The sequence below is a fragment of the Cololabis saira genome, chromosome 18, assembly GCF_033807715.1.
Source record: "Cololabis saira isolate AMF1-May2022 chromosome 18, fColSai1.1, whole genome shotgun sequence".
NCBI lineage: Eukaryota > Metazoa > Chordata > Actinopteri > Beloniformes > Belonidae > Cololabis > Cololabis saira.
Genome location: NC_084604.1, coordinates 39,474,782 through 39,494,718, shown reverse-complemented (window position 1 = coordinate 39,494,718; position 19,937 = coordinate 39,474,782). Strand labels below are relative to the sequence as shown.

Below are 19,937 nucleotides of genomic sequence, written 5' to 3'. Positions count from 1 at the left end.
CACCTCCGAGAGAGCTTCTCTCGGATCCCGGGGGAGGCGGGGGACATCGAGTCCGAGTGGACCATGTTCTCTGCCTCCATTGTCGACGCGGTGGCTCGAAGTTTTGGACGCAAGGTCTCCGGTGCCTGTCGTGGCGGCAATCCTAGAACCCGGTGGTGGACACCGGAAGTACAGGATGCCGTCAGACTGAAGAAGGAGTCTTACCGGGCTATGTTGACCGGTGGGACTCCTGACGCAGTAGATAGGTACCGGCAGGCCAAGCGAGCCGCGGCTCGGGCGGTCCTGGAGGCAAAAAACTCGGGGCTGGGAGGAGTTCGGGGAGGCCATGGAGGAAGACTTTCGGTCGGCGTCGAGGAAATTCTGGAGGACCGTTCGGCGCCTCAGAAGGGGGAAGCAGTACTCTGCCGGCACCGTTTATGGTGTTGGTGGGGAGCTGTTGACCTCGACTGGGGACATCGTCAGACGGTGGAAGGAATACTTCGAGGATCTCCTCAACCCGACTGACATGCCTTCCACTGAGGAAGCAGAGGGTTGGGGCTCGGAGGCGTGCTCATCCATCACCCAAGCCGAGGTCACTGAGGTGGTTCATAAGCTCCTCAGTGGCATCGGGGGTGGATGAGATTCGCCCTGAGTACCTCAAGTCTCTGGATGTCGTAGGGCTGTCTTGGTTGACACGCCTCTGCGACATTGCATGGAGGAAGGGGACAGTACCACTGGGGTGGCAAACCGGGGTGGTGGTCCCTCTGTTTAAAAAGGGGGACCGTAGAGTGTGTTCCAACTACAGGGGGATCACACTTCTCAGCCTCCCCGGGAAAGTCTACGCCAGGGTACTGGAGAGGAGATTACGGCCGATAGTGGAACCTCGGATTCAGGAGGAACAATGCGTTTTTCGTCCCGTACTGGAGCAGCTCTATACCCTCCGCAGGGTGCTCGAGGGTTCGTGGGAATTTGCCCAACCAGTCTATGTGTGTTTTGTGGATCTGGAGAAGGCATTTGACCATGTCCCTCGTGCCATTGTGTGGGGGGTGCTCAGTGAGTCCGGGGCCCTCTATTAAGGGCTGTCCGGTCTCTGTATGATCGGAGCAGGAGTCTGGTTCGCATTGCCGGCAGTAAGTCAGACTTGTTCCCGGTGCATGATGGACTCCGGCAGGGCTGCCCTTTGTCACCGGTCCTGTTCATAATTTTTATGGACAGGATTTCTAGGCGCAGCCAGGGGCCGGAGGGGATCCGGTTTGGGAACTTCAGGATTTCATCTCTGCTTTTTGCAGATGATGTTGTCCTGTTGGCTTCATCAGACCGGGACCTCCAGCATGTGCTGGGGCGGTTTGAGGCCGAGTGCGACGCGGCAGGGATGAGAATCAGCACCTCCAAAGCCGAGGCCATGGTTCTTCATCGGGAAAGGGTGGCGTGCCTTCTCCGGGTGGGTGGAGAAGTCCTGCCTCTGGTGGAGGAGTTCAAGTATCTCGGGGTCTTGTTCACGAGTGAGGGAACAATGGAGCGTGAGATTGACAGACGGATCGGTGCAGCGTCCGCAGTTATGCGGTCGATGTACCGGACCGTCGTGGTGAAGAAGGAGCTGAGTCGAAAGGCGAAGCTCTCGATTTACCGGTCAATCTATGCATCTACCCTCACCTATGGTCATGAACTTTGGGTAGTGACCGAAAGGACAAGATCACGGATACAAGCAACTGAGATGAGTTTCCTCCGCAGGGTGGCTGGATGCTCCTTTAGAGATAGGGGGAGGAGTTTGGTTACCCGGGAGGAGCTCGGAACCGAGCCGCTACTCCTTCATATTGAGAGGAGTCAGCTGAGGTGGCTTGAGCATCTGTACCGGATCCTCCTGGATCCTCCCTAGGGAGGTGTTCCAGGCATGTCCCTCCTCCCTAGGGAGGTGTTCCAGGCATGTCCCTCCTCCCTAGGGAGGTGTAGCCAGGCATGTCCCTCTGCCCTAGGGAGGTGTTCCAGGCATGTCCCTCCTCCCTAGGGAGGTGTTCCAGGCATGTCCCACCGGGAGGAGACCCCGGGGAAGACCCAGGACACGCTGGAGAGACTATGTCTCTCGGCTGGCCTGGGAACGCCTTGGACTCCCCCAGGAAGAGCTGGAGGAAGTGTCTGGGGTGAGGGAAGTCTGGGCATCTCTGTTGAGACTGCTGCCCCCACGACCTGGTTCCGGATAAGCGGAAGAAAATGGATGGATGAATGGATAAATAACCTTGCGACCCGGGAACGGATAAAGCGGAAGAAGATGAGTGAGTGATGAGATGAGTGAGACAAACCAGCACTAACAAAGCACAAACGATTGAGAATATTTTCACTGAGTTTTGCAGCTTCACGCAGGTGTTAGCCCACTGTGTCATCTTTATAATCCTGCAAAGTCTCACCTGTTGCTTATTTGTTTTGCAGCCAACTCTGCAGAGATGTGCTTCCTTTAGCTGCCTCCTTGAATTGTCCGTCTCTCTCCCGGATGCGTCTCTCTTCCGTAGGCATTTCGAATTGTCTTCATTTTAATTAAACATACAAGATTAGATGCTGTCTAATCACATTGAGTGAATGATTTGAATGCTGCATTATTTCCATCATCCATCTTGCTTGATAAAACAAAATCAGCAGCTGGCAGTCGGATTATTTAGGCTCACGAAACGTCCCAATCTCGAGATTGGATTTTAGAGAAGTTGATTGTGATCATTTGTTTTTTTGTGTAGGCTGTGTGTGTGTGTCTGCTGTGTGTGTGTCTGCTGTGTGTGTGTCTGCTGTGTGTGTGTGTGTGTGTGTGTGTGTGTGTGTGTGTGTGTGTGTGTGTGTGTGTGTGTGTGTGTGTGTGTGTGTCTGCTGTGTGGATGTCTGCTGTGTGTGTGTCTGCTGTGTGTGTGTGTGTGTCTGCTGTGTGTGTGTCTGCTGTGTGTGTGTGTGTGTGTGTGTGTGTGTGTGTCTGCTGTGTGTGTGTGTGTGTGTGTGTGTGTGTGTGTGTGTGTGTGTGTGTGTGTGTGTGTGTGTGTGTCTGCTGTGTTTATGTCTGCTGTGTGTGTGTGTGTGTGCTGTGTGTGTGTCTGCTGCTAACGTCCCTGATGATCCAGGTCCTGGTCCAGGTTTCTACCCCCCCCCAACCCCCCCCCCCCCCCCCTCCCCCGTTGTTGGGGGATAATGTTGTGGGTCTCTGGAAAGCGCCCAGAGACAACTTTTGTTGTATTAGACGCTATATAAATAAAATTGAATTGAATTGAATTGAATTGAATTGAATTGAATTGAATTGAATTGAATTGAATTGAATTGAAGCCTCAGCTCCCTGATTTCAATCCATGAACAAAAACAGAAGCTGGTTATTCTCCTACATGTCTCTGCACAAACAGGCTGTTTTATACAATTTCAATTCAGCTAAAACTCAGCTAAAAATCTTTTTTACGTTGAAGTGTAAGAAAGAAAAGAAGTCAGAAGAAATAACTTTACATATTCATCTTTTTTATAAAAGGAGATTTGACTGATTTCAGTATTTTACCAAAAACAAAAGTGCTTCTTTTATTCTTCTGTTTCTGAGAAAACGGTTCAAAGTCGAGGCAGAAGGGGAAGGTTTGCTTCCTCTTTTCATGTTTACATGAAACCAAATATATCATTCAATTAGAATAAGCTGTGTGAAATGAGAAATGAGAAGGAGGATTATTCCGTAACAATTGGACCTAAACAGTGAAGCTGAAACTCGTAATCTGAACAGCTCAAGTTCCAGTTCGTTATCTGCAGATCTGAACAAGTTCTTTATCTGCAAATATGTCACGTTCAGTTCAACGTTCTCACAGAAATGAACGTGGTCAATGAACACGTTCATGCACAATACAGGAAGTTGCATCATCACATGGGCCTACAGACCTGCAGAAGAGAAAAAGTATTTATATCACTGAACAGAGACAGATCGACACCACGACTGGATTTGATGGGAAATAAAATATTGTTGTGCGTACAACAAAAATACGTTTTTGTGTATCAGTTTGTGGAATTCAACTGTGGAACATGTAACTGAAAAATGTTTTTTGATGTTGGTTATCTTTGTGTGGTGGAATGTAACCTGGATTTGTTTTCTTGTCTTTTTTCTTGAGTTAAAACAATGTACAAACATAAAACAATTTAAGAGGAAATATAAAGAAATAGTTTATTTGAAGTATAAAAGTGAAGATCAAAGATTAAAGATCAGCAGCTGTGTGTGTTCTGCTATTCTGTCATGCTGTCTTTGTATGTTTATATACTTAGATATACGTATTATATTTATATCATAGTTATATTATATTTATGATAGAGCTTACATCTTGTATTGAATATACAATACATTGAAAATGAATATTGTCTCAGTGTGTACTGTAACTACGCCAAAACCCTGTCGGACTCCGTAGGTTTCTCTGGCCCCCTCCCCAATCTGACCAGCGATGACATGTTTAGTCGCATGCTCTCGCTCCGCCGCTGGTTGTATCGGTGGTGTTCAGAAAACGACGTAGCCTTCATTGACAATTGGGAGACGTTCTGGGGAAAGCCCGGTCTGATTAGAAGAGACGGCATTCATCCCACCCGGGTTGGTGCTGCTCTTGTCTAGTAATTTGGCCTGTTTCATTAGACCCTCTCCCTGACATCGCAGGGTCCAGGCCAGGATGCATAGCTGTAGTTAAACACATTTCTCTGCTGCTTCTCGAGGACCAACGCCTGCCAACAAAACTGTAGGATTGCATTATGTAATTGGCGACTCTAAAACTATAGGATTACATGATGTAATTGGTAACTCTAACCAGGTGCCTAGCAAAATAGAAGTGGTTGCAGTTCCCCGCCCTCCACAAGTTCACCAGGTGCGGCGTTATAGAGGCGTTAACCAAAATAATCTTGTAAAAATTAAAACCAATGCACATTTGGTACCAATAAGAGACCGAAAAATTATGACTACTAAATATACGATTGCTAAGCTCCAAGTCTCTGTTAGTAAATGATATAATTACAGAGAGCAGGAGTGATATTTTCTGCTTAACAGAAACATGGTTACAGGAGGAAGAGTATGTTAGTTTGAATGAATCGACTCCGCCCGGCTACTTTAAACATTACATTCCTAGAAACACGGGCCGAGGCGGAGGAGTTGCAGCAATTTATAACTCCAGTCTCCAAACAAAATTTTAACCTAAGGGCAATTATAATACATTTGAAAGCCTCACGCTTAGTCTGAAATTTCCGAGCTGGAAATCAGAGAAGCCAGTTGTGTTAGTGGTAGTGTATCGGCCCCCTGCTGGTGCTTATCTAGAGTTTCTGTCTGAATTTTCAGATTTCCTTTCTGGATTATTGATCAGTGCAGATAAATTCATCATAGTGGGTGATTTTAATATTCATATGGATGTTGAAAGCGATAATCTTAAATTAGCTTTCAATTCTCTTCTAGAATCAATGGGTATCTCACAAAAAGTGGATAAACCGACGCACTGTTTTAATCATACTCTCGATCTCGTTCTCACCTACGGTGTTGAAACTGATGATCTGTTGGTGTCACCTGTAAACTCCCTTTTATCCAACCATTACTTAATAACGTTTGAATTTAATATTGTTGATGTTGAAGTGCAAAATAGGAGGTATTATTTTAGCAGATGTTTGTCTGATGAAGCTATTGCTAAATTTAGGGAGGCCATTGCTCATCTTGCAACAGTGGAAAATAGTGATAGTGATGTAGTCGAGGCCAGTGACTTGGGTTCTACCTCTGCAGATGTTGATTTCCTTGTTAGTAACACTGCTGATTTGTTTTTCAACCGCAGTCCCTGGGCAGGTTGATGGCAACTACACTGTGCACTTCATAAGGGCACATAAGAACACATAAGAGCACATAAAACACTTAATAATAAAAACAATAAATACGTAAAACATTAAACAAATAAAACACGCTTCATGTTATTTGAAAAGGTCACAGAGTATGGTCACACACTTGATTGTCTTTTAACCATGATTTTAACTCAATTTTAAATGAATGATATGTGTCATTGTTTCTGATAGATGTTGGCAGACTGTTCCATGTATGAGATGCTCTTACTGAAAATGCTGACTGACCAAAAGTAGTCCTCCTCCTAGGTATTATGCAGTCCCCTCTTGCTGCAGACCTAGTACTATTGTCTGTTGTCTGTCATGTGTGTCAGGTTGCTGGTAAACCAAAACAGACGGTTCCGTTAGCGCCATTGTATCCAATCCCGGTTGTAGCTGAGCCTTTTTGAAATGGTTATTTTTGGTTGTGTTGGTCCACTCCCACGTAGCAAATCTGATAATTGGTTTCTGCTGACTATCATGTGTGCCACACACGGTTTCCTGAGGCTTTACCACTGCGTAAAATAACAGCTCCCGCTGTGGTGAAAGCCTTGATTAAGTTATTTTCCGTGCTCGGGTTGCCAAAAGTTATTCAGACTGATCAGGGGTCAAATTTCATGTCACGCATCTTCGCTCATGTTCTCAAGCAGCTTGCAGTAAGCCACGTTCACTCGAGTGCGTATCATCCAGAGTTGCAGGCGGCGCTTGAACGATTTCATCAGACACTCAAGTCAGTGTTACGTGCATACTGCTTGGAATTTGGAAAAGACTGGGATGATGGAGTTCACTTGATGTTGTTTGCAGTAAGAGAGGTGGTACAGGAATCCTTAGGATTTAGTCCCTCTGAGCTGGTGTTTGCTCAATCTGTGCGTCGCCGCTGAAATTACTGAAAGAGAAGTGGTTGGCGATTATCTGGCTCCGCCTGTACTTAAGAGGGACGGGAGGAGCAGGTCTGTCTCTCAGACCAGGCAGCCTCACCTTGGTGCCAGGGTTGCTCCCGTGTTTCTTTTGTTTGTTGCTTTGAGGACGGGGGTCTGTCAGTTTGGTTTTCTTTCCTCGGTTTTTGTTTTGAGGTTAGGTTCCTGCTCTGGTTAGGTCAAGGAGGAGGTTCTGGGTCCGACGGCCCACTGCGTGGTTGGCTCAGGCTTCCCTCATGGTCTTTTACTTTATTGTTTTGTTTGGTCAGGCCTCCAGACCCTTGTTGTTAAGTTATGGTGTTTTCCTTGGTTCGTGAATAAACCTGCTTTTATTATTATTACTTAAACTCGAGTGTGGTGTCCTTTTTTTATGTTCTGGTTACAGAGTTGAGCCGAGTGTTCCAACTTGTGATCGTAACAGTGTACAGAAGTGAACAAGAGATGTGCTGAGCTGATTTGAAATGATTAGATCATAATCAAATGTTAATAATTAATTTATTGCAGTTCCATCAGACACATCCAATCCAAACAGTCATGAACAAACACAAACAATGAAACTACAGTTTTAGCCCCATTTATGCTTGTCAGGTCCAGACTGAAACCCTCAGCAACTTGGCTAAATCTGCTGGATATTACCAAAAGACAGAGACATCAGTTCAGGTTAAAAACCCACGAGGAGAGAAGTCAGAGGACGTACAGTCACAACCCTCCAAACATCTGTCTGTCTCTGCTTTGTCTCCTATTTTTATTACTTTGGGAAGGCCCTGGTTACACGAGCACCAGCAGCATAAAGGTGGTGGTTAAGGCTGCTCATGCACAGTGGGAAATTATTAGCTCACAATAGAAGAATACTAGCAGTCAGTTAATACCTTCAGTCCAAGATGCAGTCAGGCCTCCCCTTCCGCTGGTGCTGCTTGAAAGAACACTTTCACACACGAATGGTTGATAAGAGGATGTGCGCTACTCCCACGTTCCTCTGCGGTGATGAGAAACTGCAGCTTCGGTTTTTCAGCAGCTTCAGTTGACACGTATAAAGCAATAACCACAAGATGAATATTCAAAGTTATGGCATAATCATGAAAAATGATAACTTCAACATTTATCTATATCTATATACAGAATTATTCTAACAACATCCTCAGTTCACTGATTTCAGTACGTTCAAACAAGCAGAAGTTTCTGTTTCTGAGAAAATAAATCAAAAACAAGAATGTTTTGCTCTTTTTTTATTCTATTGGAAACCAAATCTATTACTCTTCGACAACAAATCCACCTCAAGGGTCAACTGAAATGTAACAAAAGTAAATCTTCAACAGAAACAGCTTTGCATGTTCACTTTTAAACAATTCAGGGTTGTTTCCTGTAACTTTGACTTGTTGTCATATAAGTTTTTTTCTGAATATATTTCAGGAAACCAAGACACATTGGGGGTTGGAGGTTTTACTCTGAAGATGGATTTAGTGGTTAAGTTGCGCAGAAACAGGAAGTTCCACCATCACGTACAGACCTGCAGCAGAGAGAAGCATCATTTCATCCAGCAGAGACAGAATGACGCCACGACTGCAGCTCTTCATCACTTTACTGCTTCACTTTGGAGGTAAAGATCAACTCTGACTCATGTTTTAGGGTTTAATATGATTTAAAAAGACTATAAAAACCACTCTGAAGTTGTCGTGTAACGTTGAACGTTGCTGTTTCACTAAATGTGTTTTCTTTAATAAAACTCACCTCTGTTACAATCAGACCACTTAAAGATGACGTTACATAACTCTGAATGTTTCACCAGAGATTGTGTGTGTTGAAGTCTCTTCTCTGTGCTGAAAAACCTAAATATGTAGCTTAAATATGTTTCTAGGGTCAGGTTGATGTGTGAAGTGTAAAACTTTTCTCAGAGTGTTTTTCTCTGCAGCAGGAATCAGTGATGGATTGATCATTCTCCATCACAGAGCTGGAGATGACATCATTTTACCGTCTGATGTTGATTCTTCACATTACCAATGTTCTGGTGTTGAATGTATTTACAACTACGATGTTGAAAAATACATCGTTCATAATGGAACTATTGTGAAGACGTCACCTGGAGCTGACAGGATGAGTTTGAGCAGTAACTGCTCTCTGATCATCAACAAAATCACTGCTGAAGATGCTGGTTTTTACAACTGTCGGAATGACTATGATTTTGATTATGGTTCCACACTTGTGTATCTGAATGTTTTAACAGGTGAGTGTTTTGACTTAATAACATCCAGACTGTCAGTTTGAATCCTCCTCATCAACTCTGAGTGAAACGCTGTTAAAAGCTTGTGAGGATTTGTCAGCGACATGAACGTCTGGTCTGTTTAGGATCGTCCTCAACATGATGGATCCTCTCAGAGGAACTGGACCACAAACACCTGACGTTTATTCACACGTTGAAATATTTGATGTTTCCATCAGAGAAATACTCAGTAAAACTGGATCAGTAAAATGAGGAGTTTCTCATATTCAAGTGGTGGAAATAACAGTTTTTTGAGTGTTTTTCTCTACAGCAGGAATCAGTGGTGACATTGTTCTCCATCGCAGAGCTGGAGATGACGTCGTTTTACCATGTCACATTAAATCTTCCGACGACTGTTCTAATCTTGACTGGATTCACAACGACACTCAAAATGCAGATGAACACTTCAAGGTTCGTTATGGATATATTGAGGAGGAGTCACCTGGAGCTGACAGGATGATTTTGAGCAGTGACTGCTCTCTGATCATCATCAGCATCACTGCTGAAGATGCTGGTCTCTACACCTGTAGGGATGGATATGGTGATTCCACACATGTGTTTCTGAATGTTTTAACAGGTGAGTGTTTTGAAGGGAAGATGTATATCTGTTTTAGGAGTAAAACTGTGGAACTCGTTAGAAAATGACCTTAAACTAGCAAATTCAATAAAAGCATACAAGATATTATTCAAAGCAAAGGTAATGGACACATATATAGAAACACAATAAACAAACAATGAAGAATGCACACATGCACGAGATAAAATGACAACTTAAATTTGTTTTGCCGGTTTCCTTAGCATCTTTTCACTTTCTGTTTTCAGAGCTATCATTATTATTATTATCATATTATTGCTATTATTATTATTATTATTACTATTACTATTATTATTACTATTATTATCATCACCATCATTATTATTGTTATTATTATTATTATTATTATTACAACTATTATTATTATTATTATTATTATTATTATTATTATTATTATTACTATTATTATTATTCTGTGTAGACTTATGATACTTCATTTGTTTTTTTGTATATTTTATTCTGTTAAAAGGTGGGCAAGATAAGCTTTACGCTTCAAGCCCAGACCTTTTCGGTCAAATCACAATGTTGACCAGGGAAAAACCTGTGTTATCTTGTTTGTTGATTTTTCATTTTTGTTTGTGACTGACCGAAATAAATATTTACTACTACTACTACTTAATAACATCCAGACTGTCAGTTTGAATCCTCCTCATCAACTCTGAGTGAAACGCTGTTAAAAGCTTGTGTGGATTTGTCAGTGACATGAACGTCAATTGCAGCCTCACTCACATCGTGCTATTATGAACACTACACTTTAACAACGACTGGATCAATTCAGCCAATGCGCCTTTATGCATCCGTTTTCTGCACCACAGAAAGCAAGAGGTTAGAGAGTTAGAGAGCAGAAAAAGCATATCTGACAAACGGAATTTAACTCATTCTGTTCACTTCATTCACTATGTCAGTGCAACAATAGCACAGGGACATCCCAGTTTAACTTCAAACAGTTAAAGTCCAAACGCAAAAAGGAGAGGGAGGGAGCAGAAGACAGAAAGAGAGAGAGAGTAAAAAAAGTCAAATATTTCCCTTAAACAGATGTATAAGAGGGTAGGGTGATTTGATATCTCACTTTAAGATGAACTTGCATAATTAATCCATCAGTGGCTAACGGCCTCGTTAATAGCCCGACTCCCTCCACTGCTGGGGCAACATTGGACCATCATTTACCATCTTTAAAAAAAAAAATTGCAGGGTTGACTGCTTCCTTTTCATTTTTGTAAGTTAGTAAAACTGCAGCGCGCTAAAGACAAGATTGATAGCGACCACTGTCGTCAGGGACGCTGGAACATTTCAATATATGAGAGGGAACAAGTGTTTGGAAAGATAATACCTAGTGAAATAGATCATGTTGTTCTGACTTGCATTTGTAGTTATTTTATATGTATTAAATAATAGAATAATCAATAGAAATAGACAGAGTAATTCCATAAATGTATTTAAAAAAATACCTTGCCGTAACCAATTGACACCCTGGTCTCAGAGGAACTGGACCACAAACACCTGACGTTTATTTACACGTTGAAATATTTGATTTTCCATCAGAGAATCACTCAGTAAAACTGGATCAGTAAAATGAGGAGTTTCTCATATTCAAGTGGCTGAAATAACAGTTATTTGTCTCCTTCCAGTCTCTCCATCTCCACCAGATGTGGATAAACTCCAATAAAGTTAGTTAAAGTGTTAATATTGACTTTCTTACCATTTTGTTGAATCCTTTGATTCCAGATTATACCGGATTGATTATTGGATGGGTGGTCGGGGGACTGATGGTGGTTCTGGTCAGCATCGCTATGTTTCTCATCATTTACAGGATGAAAGTTAAAAGGAACAATCCCAGAAATCAAACAGGTGTGTTTGACCGGCCTGTCAGGTTATTATTTAGTTTCTGAAGTTAGATTGAGTTGAACTCTGAAACAAAATCAAACAGCATTTTAGAAAACTGAAATAAAGCAGTTAATGTAAATAAGGTTGTAGTGTAGTGCTAATTGGTCTAAATCCACAGTTTTGTGTGTTAACTGCAATTTTAGGAATATAGCCAATACTAAATTACAATCAGGGAACATTAGATATTTAGGCATAAACATCTCCCCTAGGCTTAAAATGATGGTTTTACCAAAAGTAAACTATTTTTTCTCAATGATACCATTCAAACCCCCTCTTTCCTGGTTTAAATCATTGGACTCATATGTATCTGTGGAAAAATAAAACACCACGTATTAGTTTGAAGACATTGCAAAAATCCAAAGAATGTGGAGGTTTAGAGTTACCTAATTTCCAGTATTACTTCATAGCCAATAAATTACAGTACATTGTAAAATGGTCGAAAAAATCATCCTTTAGATAGTCAATGGCTGGACTCAGAGCAAGTGTTTTGCAATGAGCTAGAAATCTCAGAGTTACCATTTATTAGTCAAAGCATTGAACATCATCAATGTTTCAAAAGCATTAATATTAGCACAACTCTGACAGCCTGGCGGGAATTGCTTAAAGTAGCTAAGATTTCACTTTTTCCATGTGTTGATTCCCGCCGGGGACTCTGTGGGCGCTGAAGTGCGTGTTAGTTCCCCCATGACTTCAGCACCACACCCTGGGTGGGGTTGGAGAAACGGCCTTTCTGTGTGGAGTTTGCATGTTCTCCCCATGTTCCCTTATGGTGCTTTTCCACTAGCACCTACTCAGCCCGACTCGCCTCGGCGTGGCTCGTCCCAGCTCTACCCGTTTTGTCCTCGTTTGTTTGTCCACAGCCAGGTGAGAAGTGGGCGGGTTGGGGTGAAGCGGCTGTGACGTACTCGATTGCGCAACAGCTTTGTTCGTGTCGGCGCAGATGAAAAATCAGCTGGAGCCGCGAGCGGCTGAGAGTAAAACAGAGCTCCTGGTGGATCTGATCGTTCCTTATCGCCCGTCTACATCCCTTTTTTAATTCTCTCGTCAGCACCAGGTTTATGAACATCTGCACCTCAGAGTTGGATCACCAAACAGACGTTTACGCTTTATAATAAAATCGCTGCGAGCCGCCAGTCGCTCTCGCGCTGACTCCCGCTTCCTGATTAGAACGTCTGACGGCCCCGCCCCCCGACCAATCAGTGGCGTGTATTGTGGTGACGTCAGATATAGTGCTGGCTCAGCCCGGTTAGAACCTCTGCAGAATGGTTACAGAAAAAGTATCTGCTTGGCGCGGCTCCACCCGCCTTGGCCCGTAGTGGAAAAGCGCAAGACAGGGGCGTGGCGGGTAGAAGCGAGCTGAGTAGATACTAGTGGAAAAGGGCCACAAAGGGTCACAAAAACATGCAACAGTCCTGGGCTCTACTGCCCCCTCTGGCCAACCGGGGAACAGATGGGGTGGGGAGGATCCGGCCGGAATAACGTGATCCTTCCACGCGCTACGTCCGGCCGGAGAATCCCCACCCTGTCTGGTGAAAAGAAGCTGCAGCTCACTCCTCAGGTTAAGGAGGAGACCTGAGCTCAGTGCAGGAACTCCCGGGGTTGGTAGAGGATGGAAATGCCCAGGACTGTTACTTAGATAGGAGCACTGGGTGATGAAAAAAAAATGGGAATAATCGGGGATAAAAATATTTAAGGAAAAAAAGAACGGTCCATTATGATGTAAATATGATCTTGATCTCCCTCTGGTGGTGAAAACATGAATTAAGAGAACATTGTATGTTTCCACAGGTGAACTATGAAGACGATGAAGACCTGCCTGCTTCTGTCCGATAATCAGCTGTGTGTGATGGAAACATTAGCGTTAGCCTGGCTACAGAGCAGCAGACGGATGTTTGGTCTCTGAAAGCTCAGCTCTGTTTATGACAATCCTAGTGGTTAGTCTTCATCATTTTGTGATCTTCAAAAATCCTCTGCAGCTTTTCCTCGGTGTCACTCCTGCATCGAGGAGCCTGATGGATGTTTGAGCCGCTAGCATGCTAACTATGTATTAAATCTCCTAAACTTGGGTCATCTCTCTTTTTTCCTGTTAGTTTCATGCATATATTAATCATATTTGTAAAATAGCATTTTTCCATCTCCGTAATGTCACAAAGATTAGGAACATCCTCTTGATCTCCATCCTTTTTTGGAGAATGAGGGAATTGTCTGTAAGTACGGTTTTAAGATACATATATTATATTGAAGTTACATTTGTTTTAATCTGAGCTTGTATTTTGTTTCATGCTGTTTATCAGTTGTAGTTCAGTCAACTAAAATCATTTGTAGTGTTCTGTCAGCTATATTGAAGTTTTATATTTGTAGCCTCACGTGGTTTATACCTTTAAGGTGCCGAGAAATATGTTGATCGATGGGGTTTATCCAATAAGTGCTCATTGTTGTGTTCTTTTTATTTCAGTTTTAACCAATTCATATGCTGTACACAATAAAGCCATCATTATCCGCTACAGTGTGTGGAAGGAGTTATCTGTCTGCCTAGTTGAGGAAGGGGGTGTTACGGGGTGAGGTTTTGGACCCAAATGCAGCACACGATGGTAGTTTGTCTGGTTTGCTTTATTACCCTCAACGGGGACGAAGAGCAGGCAGGAATGCAGGACAAGGATCAGGCAGCAATCAGTGTCAAGTTCGGAAGACAAGGTCAGGCAACGGAGAGCAGGAGACAAGGCAGGGTCAGGGAACAAGCAGGGTCCGGGAACAGGCAGGGTCCAGGAACAGGCAGGGTCCAGGAACAGGCAGGGTCCGGGAACAGGCAGGGTCCGGGAACAGGCAGGGTCCGGGAACAGGCAGGGTCCAGGAACAGGCAGGGTCCAGGAACAGGCAGGGTCCAGGAACAGGCAGGGTGCGGGAACAGGCAGGGTCCAGCAACAGGCAGGGTACAGGAACAGGCAGGATCCGGGAACAGGCAGGGTCCAGGAACAGGCAGGGTCCAGGAACAGGCAGGATCCAGGAACAGGTCCAGGAACAGGCAGGGTGTGGTTGTTGAGGACCCAAATGCAGGAGAGCAGGAGGCAGGAGTTGGCAAAAAGGCAGGATTTATTGAACAAAGCAAAACCAAAAACGCTGCAGAGCAGGATCACTAAGGCAGAACAAAAAACAGGAATCCAAAATACATGGAGGGAGCAAACAATACGGACCAACAGGGAGCATGCCCTCTAGTGGACATATAAGTTACTGCATTAAAATTACTTATTTGCCCTCTAATGGACACATAAATAACTGAATTAAAATGACTCATTTGCCCTCTAGTGGACACATAAATTACTGCATTAAAATTACTTATTTGCCCTCTAGTGGAAATTTAAATAACTACAATAAAATGCATTTATTTTCCCTTTAATTGACATATAATTTATTGCATTAAAATGCATTTATTTACCCTCTAGTGGACACATAAGTTACTGCATTAAAATAACTTATTTGTCGTCTAGTGGACACATGAATAACTGCATTAAAATGACTTATTTGCGCTGTAATCGACATTTACATTACTGCATTTAAAAATATTTATTTGCCCTCTAGTGGACATATAAATTACTGCATTGAAATGCATTTATTTGCCCTCAAGTGGACACATAAATTACTGCATTAAAATGACTTATTTGCCCTCTAGTGGACATATATTACTGCATTAAAATGACTTATTTGCCCTGTAATCGACATATACATTACTGCATTTAAATGTATTTATTTTCCCTCTAGTGGACACATGAATTACTGCATTTAAATGCATGTATTTTCCCTCTAGTGGACACATGAATAACTGCATTAAAATGACTTATTTGCCCTCTGGTGGACAGATAAATTACTGCATTAAAATGCATTTATTTGCCCTCTAGTGGACATATAAATTACTGCATTAAAATGCATTTATTTGCCCTCTAGTGGACATATACATTACTGCATTTAAAATACTAATTTCCCCCTCTAGTGGACACATAAATCAATGCATTAAAATGCATTTATTTGCCCTCTAGTGGACGCATGAATAACTGCATTAACATGACTTATTTGCCCTCTAGTGGATACATAAATTAGTACATTTAAATGCATATATTTGCCCTCTAGTGGACATATAAATGAATGCATTAAAATGCATTTATTTGCCCTCTAGTGGACACATAAATTACTGCATTAAAATGACTTATTTGCCCTCTAGTGGACACATAAATAACTGCATTAAAATGACTTATTTGCCCTGTAATCGACTTATACATTACTGCATTTAAATGCATTAATTTGCCCTCTAGTGGACAAATAAATAAATGCATTAAAATGACTTATTTGCCCTCTAGTGGACACATAAATAACTGCATTTAAATGCATTTATTTGCCCTCAAGTGGACACAAAAATTAATGCATTAAAATGCATTTATTTTCCCTCTAGTGGACACATACATTACTACATTTAAATGCATATATTTGCCCTCTAGTGGACATATAAATTACTACATTGAAATGCATTTATTTGCCCTCTAGCTGACACATAAATAACTGCATTAAGATGACTTATTTGCCCTGTAATCGACTTATACATTACTGCATTTAAATGCATTAATTTGCCCTCTAGTGGACAAATAAATAAATGCATTAAAATGACTTATTTGCCCTCTAGTGGACATATAAATAAATGCATTTATTTTCCCTCTAGTGGACACATAAATAACGGCATTAAAATTACTTATTTGCCCTCTAGTGGTCACATAAATTAATGCATTAAAAAGAATTTATTTTCTTTCTAGTAGACACATACATTACTACATTTAAATGCATATATTTGCCCTCTAGTGGACATATAAATTACTGCATTGAAATGCATTTATTTTCCCTCTAGTGGACATATACATTACTGCATTAAAATGACTTATTTGCCCCGTAGTGGACACATAAATAACTGCATTAAAATGCATTTATTTGCCCTCTAGTGGACACATAAATAACTGCATTTAAATGCATTTATTTGCCCTCAAGTGGATACATAAATAACGGCATTAAAATGACTTATTTGCCCTCAAGTGGACACATAAATTACTACATTTAAATGTATTTATTTGCCCTCTAGTGGAGACATATATAAATGCATTAAAAGGACGTATTTACCCTCTAGTGGACACATGAATTACTCATTGAAATGCATTTATTTGCCCTCAAGTAGACACATAATTAACTGTATTAAAATGACTTATTTGCCCTCTAGTGGACACATAAATAAGGGCATTAAAATGACTTATTTGCCCTCTAGTGGACACATAAATTACTACATTTAAATGCATATATTTGCCCTCTAGTGGACATATAAATTACTGCATTAAAATTACTTATTTGCCCTCTAGTGGACACATAAATAACGGCATTAATATGACTTATTTGTCCTCTAGTCGACACATAATTAACTGCATTAAAATGACTCATTTGCCCTCTAGTGGACACATGAATAACTGCATTAAAATGACTTATTTGCCCTCTAGTGGACACATAAATAACTGCATTAAAATGACTTATTTTCCCTCTAGGGGACACATAAATAACAGCATTAAAATGACTTACTTGCACTGTAGTGGACACATAAATTACTGCATTAAAATGACTTATTTGCCCTCTAGTGGACACATATATTACTGCATTAAAATGCATGTATTTGCCCTCTAGTGGACATATACATTACTGCATTAAAATGCATTTATTTGCCCTCTAGTGGACAAATTAATTACTGCATTGAAATGCATTTATTTTCCCTCTAGTGGACACATATATAAATGAATTAAAATGACTTATTTGCCCTCTAGTGGACACATGAATTACTGCATTTAATTGCATTTATTTTCCCTCTAGTGGACACATACATTACTGCATTAACAGGACTTATTTGCCCTCTAGTGGACAAATAAATTACTGCATCAAAATGACTTATTTGCCCTCTAGTGGACAAATAAATAACTGCATTTAAATGCATTTATTTGCCCTCTAGTGGACACATAAATAACTGCATTTAAATGCATTTATTTGCCCTCTAGTGGACATATACATTACTGCATTAACATGACTTATTTTCCCTCTAGTGGACACATAAATTACTGCATTTAAATGCATTTATTTGCCCTCTAGTGGACACATAAATGACTGCATTTAAATAACTTATTTGCCCTCTAGTTGACACATAAATTACTGCATTAAAATACATTTATTTGCCCTCTTGTGGACATATACGTTACTGCATTTAAATGCATTTATTTTCCCTCTAGTGGACATATACGTTACTGCATTTAAATGCATTTATTTGCCCTCTAGTGGACATATGAATTACTGCATTTAAATGCATTTATTTTCCCTGTAGTGGACACATATATAAATGCATTTAAATGCATTTATTTGCCCTCTAGTGGACATATACATTACTGCATTAACATGACTTATTTGCCCTCTAGTGGACAAATACATTACTGCATCAAAATGACTTATTTGCCCTCTAGTGGACTGTGGCCGGGTGGAGAAGTTGACGGGACACGCACCTGTGTCCCATCCACCTGAGTGGCTGCCACGCCTCCACCCGGCCTGCCTTTATAAGACTGAGTCCTGTGAAGCTGCTGTGGGATGTTTTGTGCACATGTGGGTGTGAGTTTACTAAATAAAACAGGGTTCTGCACAACCTTCGTGTCTCTCCATCCTTCGGGCGGGCCCCCGTGGCACGCACCCTGCCACATCTGGCACCCAACGTGGGGCTTCGAAGGTGGATGAGAGAGGCATGGAGCGGGCCCTGGACGCGCTCGCCCAGGCCATGGCGGGCATGACGGCCATGTTCTGCGACCAGGGCGAGCGGCAGCTGGCCGCAATGGAGGCGCTCATGGCCGCGGGGAGACCCACCCCTGCGCCAGCAGCGCGGGAGGAGATGCCAGCGCCGCAGCTAAGCGGCCGGGAGGCAGGAGCTGCGGGCCGCCAGGCGACGGCTCCCGAGATGGCGGGACCGACGGAGCGACCCATCCCTGCACCCCGTCTGAGGTTCGCCGCGACAGCGCTGGTGGCGCAGCTTAGGAGCCGCGAGGCAGAAGCTGCGGGCCGCCAGACGACGGCTCCTGGGATGGAGTCAGCGGCGGAGATGGAGGGGGAGGCGGAGTTGGCTGGGAAGGCGACGGCGGGTCCCGCAGAGACGGGGCCGGACCTGCGGCCAGAGCAGAGTGTGGGGGAAGAGGCGGTCCTGGAGGCGGACCAGCAGCCGGCGCAGGGCTGCGTCACCAAGGAGGGCGTGGTCCGGGACGCACCAGCTCCAGGACGGGGCTGCGCCGTGAGGGACGCGGTCGTGGACGCTCCGTGTAGCCCCAGGCCACCATGGGCCCGGCACCGAGAGCGTCTTCCACGGCGGGCGGGCCGACGCCGGGGGCGACCCCCCCGACCGTTGCGCTGGTCAGGCCGACGCCGGGGACGACCCCCCGACCAGGAAGGCCCGGAGGGTTCCGGGGTTCCTCTCCCGCTCCGAGGGGGCGGGGGGGGGGGGAGTAGGCTCGTTCCGGACGGACCCCGGCTCGAGATTGGCGTTGGGGGTGTGTGGCCGGGTGGAGAAGTTGACGGGACACGCACCTGTGTCCCATCCACCTGAGTGGCTGCCACGCCTCCACCCGGCCTGCCTTTATAAGACTGAGTCCTGTGAAGCTGCTGTGGGATGTTTTGTGCACATGTGGGTGTGAGTTTACTAAATAAAACAGGGTTCTGCACAAGCTTCGTGTCTCTCCATCCTTCGGGCGGGCCCCCGTGGCACGCACCCTGCCACATCTGCGTCCCTCACGGCGCTAGAAGCGCTGGTGGCCGCGGAGCGACCCACCCCTGCGCCACGCTCGAGGTTCGCCGCAGCAGCGCGGGAGGAGCTGGCGGCGCCGCAGCTGAGAGGCCGGGAGGCAGAAGCTGCGGGCGGCCAAGCAACGGCTCCCGAGGCGGCGGGACCCCCGGAGCGGCCCACCCCGGCGCCACGCCTGAGGTTCGCCGTGGCAGCGCTGGCGGCGCAGCAGCCCACAGGCCGGGAGGCAGAGGCTGCTGGCCGCCAGGCGCAGACGCCAGGCGTGGCAGCCACTCAGGTGGATGGGACACAGGTGCGTGTCCCGTCAACTTCTCCACCCGGCCACATATATATATATATATATATATATATATATATATATATATATATATATATATATATATATATATATATATATATATATATTAGGGGTGTAACAATATATCGTGCCACGAAATTTCGCGATACAAAAACGTCAACCTGTATCGCAATATTGGGTTATTAATATTCATCTATTGTGTTGACTAGTCGCGCATCCGACCGCGGCCGCGCGGACCAAAATCTTCCTCCGCTCAGAAGAAAGTAGTCCCATTTTGCGGTCCTGTTTTGAGTTCTGAACCTTTACTGATGTAAGGCTGGTGTAGAGTTAAGCCTTACCTT

The 19,937-nt window shown here is 43.8% G+C and overlaps 1 protein-coding gene across 2 annotated transcripts; it reads left to right on the top strand.

Annotated features, from left to right (window-relative positions):
* The first annotated feature begins 8,268 nt into the window (after positions 1 to 8,268).
* Positions 8,269 to 13,919, top strand: LOC133418370 (uncharacterized). Of its 2 annotated transcripts, XM_061706989.1 has the most exons (4): positions 8,269 to 8,319; positions 8,632 to 8,943; positions 9,251 to 9,556; positions 13,247 to 13,919. In XM_061706989.1, exons 1-4 carry the CDS (start codon positions 8,271 to 8,273, stop codon positions 13,255 to 13,257), a joined length of 678 nt encoding a protein of 225 aa, XP_061562973.1. In that variant the 5' UTR covers positions 8,269 to 8,270; the 3' UTR covers positions 13,258 to 13,919. The 2 variants fall into 2 exon arrangements, with proteins under 2 accessions (XP_061562973.1, XP_061562972.1); XM_061706988.1 differs by lacking the exon at positions 13,247 to 13,919 and having other exon boundaries at positions 9,251 to 9,878.
* Positions 13,920 to 19,937: the final 6,018 nt, after the last annotated feature.

Bases quoted from the DNA above. Each gene is read 5' to 3' on its own strand.
- LOC133418370 (XM_061706988.1), top strand. From the start codon at position 8,271: ATGACGCCACGACTGCAGCTCTTCATCACTTTACTGCTTCACTTTGGA. The intron at 8,320-8,631 runs GTAAAGATCAAC...TTTTCTCTGCAG, and splicing joins TTTACTGCTTCACTTTGGAG to CAGGAATCAGTGATGGATTG. The intron at 8,944-9,250 runs GTGAGTGTTTTG...TTTTCTCTACAG, and splicing joins GTATCTGAATGTTTTAACAG to CAGGAATCAGTGGTGACATT.